The sequence below is a fragment of the Lactuca sativa genome, chromosome 3 (genome assembly GCF_002870075.4).
Source record: "Lactuca sativa cultivar Salinas chromosome 3, Lsat_Salinas_v11, whole genome shotgun sequence".
NCBI lineage: Eukaryota > Viridiplantae > Streptophyta > Magnoliopsida > Asterales > Asteraceae > Lactuca > Lactuca sativa.
In genome coordinates, this window is record NC_056625.2 from 28,798,843 (window position 1) to 28,810,837 (window position 11,995).

Here is an 11,995-nt window from a genome sequence, read left to right on the forward strand (position 1 = left end):
AATGCCTTGAGTAACTCTTCCCATGTGTGAATAGATCCCGGTGGTAAGTTGAATAACCACTCTCTAGCTTTATCTTCCAAGGTGAGCAGGAATGCGGTTAACTTGAAATCATCCAATGCCACATTGTTGGGCAACATGCTAACACATATCATATGAAAGGACTTCAAATGCTTTTGAGGGTCTTCTCTATCCAAACCATGGAACTTGGTAAGTTGATGGATGAAAATTGACTTCAATTCAATCCCTCGGCGGTTTGCAGGATAAACAATAGCAAGAGGTGTATGAGTAACATCCGTTTCCATCATTTGTCTAAGTGTCAACTCTTGAGGGGGATTGGGTGGATTGGGGTTGTTGGGATTTTGTTGCAAGTAATTGGGATGTTGTTGGTAAGGTGGATATGGGTATTGTTGGGGATTGTAGATTGGTGGTGGATAAGGTTGGTAGTTAGGGTATTGGTTGTAAGGAGGTTGTTGTTGTGGGTACATTGGGTTTTGGTACATTGGAGGGTGTTGGTAATTGGGTTGATTTGGGTAATGTACTTGTTGAACTTGAAAAGCATTGTTTTGAGGTTGATTGTTTTGGTGGAAGTGTTGGTTTTGTAGTTGTGGTGGTGGTTGATAATTGGGTTGGTCTTGAGGAGTGGCTTGATTCCAAGGTGGCATATCAATGAGAGGTTCTTGTGGTTGTTGTCTTGGTTGATGGGGTGGAGTATTGGCATCTTGATTGATTGGGTTTGGGTTGGGATTGTGAGGTGGAGTGTGATTCATGGCTATTTGGTTTTCAAACGGAATGTCTTCAAAGGAATGACCAAAAATTAGAGAACTCGGTTCGGTGTCGGTATCACTTGAAGTATGAACTTGATCTTCTATGTTGATTAGTGGAGAAGAGGAAGAAGCTTGAACTAGTTGTTGTTGCTTTGCTTGTTTGGCTAACTTTTTCAACCTTTTTGCTTCTCTTTCAATTTCCGGATTGTAGAGTAGTTCACCGGTTCTTGTAGACCTAGGCATAAGCAATCAAATAACAATAACGAATTTCCCCGGCAACGACGCCAAAACTTGATGGGATGTCAAGTCCACCAAGCAAATTACACCCTTTGATTGCTAAATAAACTTAATATAATGGTAAAAAGGGGTATCGATCCTCGGGGAAATGGTTGTATTCAATCACCAATGCAATTCAATAGAACTAGTGAAATTAAACTAATTAACTACAATTAAACTAAAGGGGGGGGTGTTTGATTACTTGAAAACTAAAATACTTGAATAACTAAAAACCTTGCAATTAAGCAAGTTGATGAGATGCTCAATGATTGGGAATAATTGGTTAACTAAGGCAATTCAACACAATGAACATTTGTGTGTTTATCATTAGGATCTAATACAAAGCTTATCCTTCATCCCAAATTGGTTATAGCAATCATGAAGCATGATATGCCAAGATTCCTCATAAGTAGTATGGAGGTTGGGGAAGCCCACAACACACCTTCTTAATTAAGATCAAGGGTCAATTGAAGCAATTAATCCCAAGAAATCAATTAGCCTTAAGAATGAAGGAATCCCCAATTCCTAGAGGATGTCAAATGCTTACACATCCATAAAGGAGTTATGATTCATAAGCTAGAGATGATTTCTACCATCATAAAGCCTTTGTTCTAGATAAATTCAATGATCCAATGCAAAATCAATGAAATAAATCAACCATTGCTCAATCAAATACTAAGCTCATGATCAAAGCATCAATTAAGCATAAGAATTGCGAACTAGAATCATAAACATGGAATAAATTGATAATCAACATAAATCCTTCAAAACCCACAAACATTCATTGGTTTTCAGCCAAAGTCAACCAAATAAGAGTATTAGCCACTCATGGCAACAAAGTAACAAGAACAATAATCTAATTGCATAAAGAAACTACCTAAGAATTGGAAAGATGAAAGGAAATGGTTTCTAGCTCCCAAAATCGCCTCTTGCAGGTCTCTAATGGTGGAAAAACGTGAATTAGCTTCTAGATCTGATCCCCAAGGGTTATGGTGTGCCAAATGACCAAAATGCCCAAACTGGGCAGTTGCGCGGGTACCCGCGCGACGAAAATTCCACTCACGCAAATGTTGCTGTAATACTATTGGTCCACCAAGCCACTCCACCCTTCCACTACCAAAGATTCCTTTGGTCCCCCTCCTTGTCCATGTAATTTGAAATGCACCAATCATCATTTAGCCACCAAATGGATGCTCCAAGCCCAAAATTTGAATTTTATGATCCATCTTCACAAGCCCAAATGATTCAAGCCAATAACTTTCAAAGCCCAATTCTTCCTCTTTGATTCCGCCAAGCCCAATAATGCCTCGGAAGCCCACTAAGCCCGTCTTCAATCAACCCGTAACCGCAACAAGCATCGAAAAACCTACAAAATATCTCATGCAACATAACAAGCACCCGATATGATCCATACTAAAGAAAAATAAATAAATTACAATGCATTAATGATAAAAAGATCTAAAAATGTAAAAATAAACTAATAAAATAAGGAAATAAAATAAGCTATCAGGGGAAAAGGATCTTTGATTCTTAGTCTTCTCCTTCATCTGATCAGGAAGGAAAGAAACGAGCGAGGCGGACGATTGGAGTCTCCGACACTGGCTGGCAATCGTGAGGAGGGGTGGCGTCGATCTCCGACGAGCCCTCTTTCATTGTTACTTTTCCCGATCCGGCATCAAAACACACATGGGAAGGAGGCAGCTGCAATCACCAATCAAAGGGAGTGTCACAGGTGCTCAATCGGACTGATGAAGGAGGAATAAGATCTGAAGCAGCAAGGGATGCTTAAGCATTGACCTGCGAAGGAGAAGGAAGATCCGAGGGCAACGGGTAAGCTGCGCCTGCAACTCCGGTGAGGAAAGGTGCAAAGGGGGGGGGGAGATGTGATGAACGACCGGAGGAGGTGGCGAGGCTGCTCCCCGACGAGCCTCATCGTGGTTTCTTCCTTGTCACCGATAGCAATGATTCGGAAGGGAATCAGAGCAGCTGCAGCAACAACGATTGAGGTGGGGTGTTTGGGGTTGAGCTCCAACGAAGCTAAGGAGGTAAAGTGGTGGGGATGAATTCTTTTTCCGGTGAGCCTTCCTCAGTCCTTTTGCCTCGTCTCCGACAATAATTCTCAACAGAAAAGTAGCAGCAGGAGGGGCGTTCGGATGGAGCTTCTCAGACACAAGTGTGTTGCAGTCAATTAAAGAAGAAAATGGAAGATGGAGAGAGAGAGAGAGAGGCCCTTTAATATTAAATAATTATATTTATTTTTCTTTTTTAAAAAAAATTAAGGCAAAACTTCATAAATGGTCCCTGTGGTTGTGAAATGACTGAAATACCCTTCACTTAACGGTCAAAAGTTAACGGAGTTAGCGAAAATGACCATTTGTTAAAAGTTTTGAAACCATAGGGACCATCTGTGAGGTTTTTTGAACTTAGGGACTAAACTTGATATTTTTGAAAATCACAGGGACCATTTTTGAAGTTTTGTCTAAATAGAATGTAATGATAAAAATAGAATGAGATTGAAGATGCTTTAAGAGAAAAAAGGACGATTATTTAATTTATGAGTAAATTAATAAGATCAAACTCAATGACATAAAATAAAAATACATTTATATAGTTATAAATCGTCTAAAAAAATTGAATAAGCTTGAAATAGTTGATACATTTATACAACAGATTGCAACTCAAAAGATCTTTCAATAATAGCATTGGATCAAAACTATTTGACAACCATAAAATCCAATTATTCTTGACAAAATTGCAAAAATGGTCCCTGTAGTATGTCAAAACTAGCATGTTTGGGCCAAAACGGTTTTGGCTAGCATCAATGGTCCAAAAGTTTCATTTTTTTGCAAGTTTGGTCCAATTTGGTTTGAATTTTTTTGGAAAGACGATTTTGCCCTTTTTATTTAATTTTTCATTTTTGTTTTATTACCAACAATTAAAAATAATTAAAAATAAAACAAAATAAAATACACACACACACACACTCTCTCTCTCTAATATCATCTCTCTCTCTTTCTCTCTCTTCAAAGTTGTCGGACCACCACAGCAGCCGGACGACCATCGCCAGTCAGACCACCACCACTAGTCGGACCACCACCTCTTTCTTGAACCCTAGCATTTTCCGACGACAACTTTGTTGTGCCATCCATTTCATTGCCAGAATTCAGATCAAGGGTCGTTGCCTCCAATCGTGGCTCAATTTTCCAATGATGACGAATGGAGACGGTGTTCCGGATCTTTGATGATGACCCCACTGGAGAAAGAATTTGCAAATCTGAGAGAGAGGTAAAGAGGCGTCTCCAACAAACCTACCACTAACATCATTGTGTTTGTATCTCGAAGCTTAAAGCCGTCGTCGGAGAAAGTAAAGACAATGTAAAATCAAGCCACATACTTCACCCTTTCAACGTAGTTCTTGTGGAACCCTTCCCATTGAGGGTGAACAGACGTCATCGTCGTTTTGGCTTCACTATTTGAGCTTCGTTCTCGCTTCACCGATGGTGTTGGAAACACGAGATAGTGTTGGAAACACTACTACACCCTCACCTTCGTTAATGCTACACCCTATCACCATGCTCTCTGCTTTCAGATATGTTCAGTCTGTAGCTAGAGGATCCGGCGGTGGTGTGCAGATGTAACCCAGATCGATGACCCCCTTGATCGATGACAACCACCTCGTCGGAGGCTTAACAACCGAGGAAAATCGATCCGAGGTGTCTTCCCCTCGATATTCAGTCGCGAAACCCTCTATCTGAAAACCCTAGCCGCCAAGAAACCCTAATCGTCAAGAAACCCAAACTTCAGATCTCGATCTCCTTTCTCCCGTTGGCATCTGTCTAGGTTCAAAGGGAGGGTAGTAACGATCGAATCAGGTGTTTGGGGTAGTGCTACCTGACCGGAGGGAGGCGGAGGGGCAGCCTAGGCCGGCGACAACCACTCATTCTTCTTCTTTGGACAGTGGTAAGCAAGAAACGAGAGAGAGAGAGAGAGAGAGGGGAGAGAGAGAGGGTATTTTATTTTATTTTGTTTTATTTTTAATTGTTGGTAATAAAACAAAATTGAAAAATTAAATAATAAGGGCAAAATCGTATTTCTAAAAAAATTCAAACCAAATTGGACCAAACTTGCAAAAAAATGAAACTTTTGGACCATTGATGCTAACCAAAACCGTTTTGGCCCAAACATGCTAGTTTTGATATACCATAGGGACCATTTTTGCAATTTTGTCATTATTCTTTCATATTTATGTATTCTTTCTTTGGGGAAGCCCAAATGTCGTTATAATTTTGTTCCATGCCATATGACACTACCAATTAAGTATGTGCTAAAGCATCTTGTACCATAATGAAGGCATGTTTCATGTCGACCATTGAAGGGCTTTTAGATGAAAAAGGCTTCCAGAATCCATGATTAGTCGCTCAAAAAGTAAAGTCCATGAAACATATATGTATAAACTGACTAACTTCGTGGATTGTGTGTGTGTGTATATATATATATATATATATATATATATATATATATATATATATATATATATATATATATATATATATATATATATAAGACCTGATTGCGTGATTGTGAGATAAAGTAATCGTGTGGATTGAATATGTAAAGATTTGGTGGCAACACTTGTTTAATTATTTCTTTCACGACTAGGTCCTTGTTTGCCATCACTTGTTTGTGCACAGTAATATCCATATCTATCATAGATGATTATTGCTCAAGGATAACATGGGGTTTTAGGTTTGAAGTCGCATGTCCTTGCTACAGAACATAATCCCTTCAGATATCAATAATTTTGAATTCCAGATGCCAGATGCCCTACACCATAGCCACGTGTCCTTCATCAATTGAATTGCACAATCCATGCTTTGTCCCAAAAAGCGACACAAGATGGACCTTTTATGCATCATATGTTTTATTGAGAGCAGTTAATGGACAAATGGTCCAAGATACCCAATGATGAAAGATACCTGACCATTTCTTGGTCCCCCCATCACCCCATGCATGTCCCATTTGCAATATGTATCAATACAATCCACATGAAAGATGTCATAAACTCTCCAACCTTTTACATATATAACAAAAGCACCACTAAATACTAATACAACTTACAAAGTTACAATACGTTCTATATATATAAGACTTATTAGCACCCAACCACAATACAATTTACAAGTAGCTTAGCTAATGTCTTGCAACAGTTAAAAAGTTTACGCTTAACTCGGGTAGACGTTTGATAATGTTACCATTAGAAGTCGAAAGCAAAACCATCCTGTTAAGTCCTGAAGTTAAGACCAAAAAAACAAAAAAAGGAAATGACTTTGTGTTTTAGAACCTAAGTAAGAAAGAGAAAGAAACCACCAAATGCACGTTTTGATGATTTGATAAAGAAAGGCATCAACAAACGAGCAACTCTGGGTAGTGTTGGGTATGTAAGAGTGCCAAGTATGAACCAATTTAAACTCAAAAGAGCAACTGCATCAGATGCTGGTTTGTTCTTGATGGTGGAGAAGAACTGGACGACACTTTTTAACGACATACCAACCACCATAAAAAGAGCTGTCACTAACGGCATGCATGGGTCTTTAGCTTCCCATATGATCATTCCAACCAACACTGATAACATTGCACTGAAAAGGCTCTGTGAAACTGCAACTTCTCTCCTTTGACCAACAACATCATCCGTATACACACTTCTTCTCAGGGGTACTTCACCATCATCTTTGTTTTCATCCTCAAAATTAGCTGCTTTCCTCATCACATCTTTATAATATTGATCCGATAATTTCCATGGTGAAATTCCATCTTTAGTGTAAGATACTTTAGCATCCTTGTGCTTTTGGCCATACCCTGAACCAGTGTCCCACTGTGATTTTCCATCAACTTCCTTCAGACGGAGGTTTTCATCCTTGAGATTTTGCAACTGTCAACATTAATTAAAGCAGAAATACTTTTATATTAATTATATCAAATATATCTTTCGCAAGTATGTTAATAACTTAATATAAACTGTACCTCAGTCTCCAAGAGTTGGATTCTATGGATTGCTACATCGTGTTCCTCTTCAAGTTCACCTAACACCAGTTCCATCATTTCATGCTCTTTAATGGCCACTCGTATATGTTCTTGAAGCTCCCTCCTATCCCATGCAAGAGAATCCAATCTTTCTTGTAGTTCACTGAGTTGTGCTTGTAGCTGAAGATAGAATGCTTCTCAATCAAGGGGCTACTTTTATATCTTAATTAGTTATGATATAATTAGCGAATGAAGATGATGATGATGATGATATATATATATATATATATATATATATATATATATATATATATATATATATATATATATATATATATATATATATATATATATATACTAATTACCTGTTTCTCTCTGTGTAGTGCACCCAGAGCACGTGTGGGTAGAGTTATGATAGATACAGTCCAAAGCATAAATCTCCAAAATATGTTTACATGGAAGTAGATAGATGCACTCAGAATGTCAACCCAAGTGTTTATAACTATACAAGTTCCTCTCACACCAGCCATACAAGATAGTTTAAAAAGTGAAAAAGGCTTTATTACTATGATCAAGATTGCACCCACCAATTCAGGGATCATGTTTATCGACTATATATAGATATTATTGATCCAACCTCAGCAGCTACATGTTTGTCATTTGCTTTGGAGTCGAAGCTTATTGGCCCTTATTGTTTTAGAATCTGAAACCACAAAAGCCAAAACATGTCATATGCATAAGAAAATCAGCTCTAAACTCATGGCTGCAATAAACTAATTAAACATCCTACTTCACAATAGAACAGCTATTGTCCTTCTTCCACAGTTTTCGCAAAAAATGGCTTTAGGTAAGTGCAAGTTACATTCAACAATTATAGCCCTATATTAACTTTATTAAACTCACTAGCCTATTGAGTTTGAGCCAAGTATGAAAAGTTGCAACACAATTACACCTTCAAAGTCAATAGGAATAGAATCCTTTCAAATTAATCCTCTGCGGTATGGCTATTACTGACTCCAGGCATTAAAAGATGATCTTACATAGCAATGGCAGTTATACCACTTCCTTCGTAGGTTCAAGGGCCAATAACAATCAAGAACGGATGCATCAGATATGACACTTGTAACTACCGATACCACTCTGACAAGTATTTTCAAGGTAATGAAAAGCAATTAAGCATTTAATCATCCCTCATGTCCTGCTTAATTATAACCAGATAGTTTTCAGCAAAGAAAGAACAAGAAAAGAGACAAAGCAATTCTTATTTATACTTTATACCCCTAACCGAGTAATATAGCATAATCCATATTATTTGTGTGTATATAGTAACAACTCATCCTAATTTTCTTTACTAATTTATAGGTTTGACACACGATTCAGACCCTACACAGCCGCAGCCGCAATCGACACTGTTAACTTGTTATCAAAATTCAACTTGTGGCAGCAAAAAAATCATACGCACTTCCATATAAGGAAAAAAAGAAGGAGCCAAAATCTCTGTTTTTTAGCAAATCAGACAAGTCAGATACTACTTTTCAGCTAGACAAATCATCAAACAGGTTGCATACATAGAGGCAAACGGATGCTTTGCACCAATGGATAAACATAAAACAAAACAAGGAATTCTCAGCGAGTGAGATAAAGAGGAGCGTACCTTCTAACGTGGTGGCTCGGGGATAACTGAGGAGTCGAAGTCGAAGTCGGATGGGGTTTTTCTTGTACAACGTGAAGAAAGAGAGAGGAGTGAGGAGGCTGTGTCATGTGTGTGCAGAGGTGGCCAGAAAGATTCACGGAATGTGTGACACGTTAACTATGACAGGGAGAAGAGTCAGAAGTTGAACCTGCACACGTGTGTAATGATAACGTTGTAACATAAATGTATGAGAGAGAAGGCCACTTATTTTATCCGGACAGTTCTGTAGTATCCAACAAAATTTCTTCATCCCTCTTTGATTGACTTTAGAGCATATAAAATAGAGCATGCAAATTATTTGACTTAAAAACTCTCCAGAGTTTTGAAAACCGAACCGAAAATCGAACCGGCATTCATATCAGATCAATGGGTCAACCGGTTTAACCGGTCCAAAAAATAGGATGAACCGAATGACATCATTATTGTATTTAAAATTTTAAAATATTTCAAAATAAATACAAAAATAAACTTTAAACCAAAAATATCAACAAACAATAGTTTTCAACATTAAATAAAAGTACCAAATCGTATAAAATGCCATGAAATTCATTCACCACATCTTGATTCTAGTCTTCAAAAAAAACAAAGTTCACAACATAAACATCAAAATACCATGAAATGTATCAAAATGCAAACTTCAATTACAATTTAATTTTCATCTAAAGGAATCCATGTCAATTTCTTCTAACGCAACTCCATCATCTTCAATACCAAATGCAAATTCAATTTTAGCAAAAGTTAAACTCAAATAGAAGAATAACAAAATATTGATAGAATAACATAAAATATTAACCTTAAAAAACTTGGGATTCAAACATCATTGATTATAACCTAGTTCACCTTCTGGTATTCATCAACCACCCAAAACTCGATTTTATCAATACTTTCATAATTGATCGGATCATAAGAATTTTTTGTAATCCTTGAGGCTACAGAAAAATATTAATATACTTTTACACATAAATAAAGAAAATGAAAATAAAAGTTTGAAAGTATACATTACCTATTTTGTAGACGCAAATTATAATGAACATAAACAAGGTCATTAAGCATTTGATGCTCCAACCGATTCCTTCTTTTAGTGTGGATTCTCTCAAAGACACTCCAATTCCTATCACACCCGGAAGAAGAAGCAGTTTGGCTTAAAATTTGAATTGCAAAATTTTGCAATTCCGGAGCATCTCCTCCATGTAATTTCCACCATTCATCTAATGGAAAATAACAAAATATTATTCTAATATTTTACTGTAATTCACTATTAAAAAAAAGTTACTTGGACGAGTAGTATTGCGAGAAGAGAAAACAAGTTTTCTACCAAAACCACTTTCATGCTCACGAAACAACTTTAGTTGGTCCATAAGAGTTAGACCATCCACAGTATCAGCACTGCTATAACGCTTAATCATATCCATTAACCCCCCCCCCCCCCCCCCCCCCCAACCACCTCTGGTTTCTTAGAAATTTTTTCTTGATCATTGAAAGACCGAATTCAACCAATAAGCAGAAGCATGAAGACTCTTACACAACATCCTATCCCACCGATTTTTAATGATGTTAGTATATGGCGTGTACAACTCTTTGTTGTTGCGAAAAAGTTTCTTAATTCCTTTTTTTGCCCTATACATCCCTTCGTATACATAACCTAAAAAACATCAATTAAAATAATAAAATGATAATATATTTGTAAACATCATTAAATTATATAATATATATATATATATATATATATATATATATATATATATATATATATATATATATATATATATATATATATACCTAAAGCCGACTTCTCATCCGAATCACAAATACGTAAAAGTCTCAACATTGGAGTCATCACCTTTACTATGATAGCACAATTATTCCAAAAGCTCTCATTCAATATGATAAGCTTAACTTCTTTTGCTTTTTCTAATCTAATCACTTTTTTTATAATCCGGGGAGGTGACCATAGCTTGCAAATCATGTTTGTGATCACATAAACTCTTCAATGCTATAAATGCAGTACCAAAATGAGTAGCACCCGGACGAATAATCTATGTCCAACCTGGTCTTTTGTTAACCAATTTAATGGCCATTTGTGGTTATAAACAAAAACTATAACCCTCGATGCAAGTGTAACCAAATCAGCGACTTCATGCATCTCCGGCATATCCTTCATAATCAAGTTCATACAGTGAGTTGCATAAGGAGACCATGCAATGGACAAATACTTCTCACATAACAATCTTCCTGCAACCTTATAGTTTGCGGCATTATCAGTAACTAAATGAACGGCATTCCGATGACCAACAATCTCACTAAACAAGTTGCATAATGTTTGGGCATTACTCTCAATATCCGATGCATTAAGTGATTTGATGAATGATATCCCTTTTGCACAATACACCATAAAATTGATAAGGGGTCTTTATCTTTTATCCCGCCACCCATTACCCATAGTTGTACAACCATTTTCTGCCCAGTAACGTCTATAAGAATCAACTATAAGTTGTACAGACTGTTTCGCATCTTTCAACAACGTGACACACATAGCATGATATGAAGGCCCCGTGTATCCATGACCCATACTAGCGACTTTGCTCATTGTTATTTGGAAAAGGGGAGAATTCACGACATTCATAGGTATACAAGAATCATAAAACCACATAGAAAGAGCTAAATCTGTATCATGCCATCTTTCCTTACTTTGCAATGTTGCCTTAATCGATGGTTGAGAAGGATCATGCATACCTCGTTTGAAAAAAGGTGGCATGGTTTGTGTTTGGGAGGTATGAGGAGCTTTTCTCTTTCCATCTTTTTTTGAGTTGATTGTTGGGTCAGTACTTGAACGTCATCATCATCATCATCAACATCATACATGTTATCTACATTCACCCCCGAGGTATCAGTAAGCACACTAGCATGTTTCTCTTTTGTTTTTTTTTTGGCATTTTCATCTAGTGAACTTTTCAAGACAAAATTTATATCTCCTGGACAACTCGGACACGCTGAAATAGCACCTGGCACTCTAGTAAGGTGTTGTTTCATTCTATTGATACCTCCACCGTTATACGTTTTTTTTACAAAAAGTACAAAAGTATGCCTTTTTTCTGCCTCCACCATCAAGTTGAGTAATATACCTCAAACCAGATGGGACGATATTCAACTATGCTTCTTTGGATGGATTGGAACTTGAACCGGGAGTGCTCATAATATATACTATAATAGAAACACAAACAACCAATGTTACATTTATATC

General features: G+C 37.1%; 2 protein-coding genes across 4 annotated transcripts; both read right to left on the minus strand.

Annotated features, from left to right (window-relative positions):
- Nucleotides 1-6,067: 6,067 nt before the first annotated feature.
- LOC111898515 (uncharacterized) lies at nucleotides 6,068-8,974 on the minus strand. Of its 3 annotated transcripts, XM_042900021.2 has the most exons (5): nucleotides 8,716-8,974; nucleotides 7,427-7,764; nucleotides 7,062-7,241; nucleotides 6,500-6,969; nucleotides 6,068-6,328 (listed from the first exon to the last, which is right to left on the minus strand). In XM_042900021.2, exons 2-5 carry the CDS (start codon nucleotides 7,661-7,663, stop codon nucleotides 6,322-6,324), a joined length of 894 nt encoding a protein of 297 aa, XP_042755955.1. In that variant the 5' UTR covers nucleotides 7,664-7,764; nucleotides 8,716-8,974; the 3' UTR covers nucleotides 6,068-6,321. The 3 variants fall into 3 exon arrangements, with proteins under 3 accessions (XP_042755955.1, XP_023750191.1, XP_023750192.1); XM_023894423.3 differs by having other exon boundaries at nucleotides 6,068-6,969; XM_023894424.3 differs by lacking the exon at nucleotides 8,716-8,974 and adding an exon at nucleotides 8,630-8,701 and having other exon boundaries at nucleotides 6,068-6,969.
- Nucleotides 8,975-10,226: 1,252 nt separating this feature from the next.
- LOC128132732 (uncharacterized) lies at nucleotides 10,227-11,509 on the minus strand. The gene is made up of 4 exons (XM_052769654.1): nucleotides 11,191-11,509; nucleotides 10,802-11,127; nucleotides 10,534-10,708; nucleotides 10,227-10,396 (listed from the first exon to the last, which is right to left on the minus strand). Exons 1-4 carry the CDS (start codon nucleotides 11,507-11,509, stop codon nucleotides 10,227-10,229), a joined length of 990 nt encoding a protein of 329 aa, XP_052625614.1.
- Between the last annotated feature and the right edge of the window lie 486 nt (nucleotides 11,510-11,995).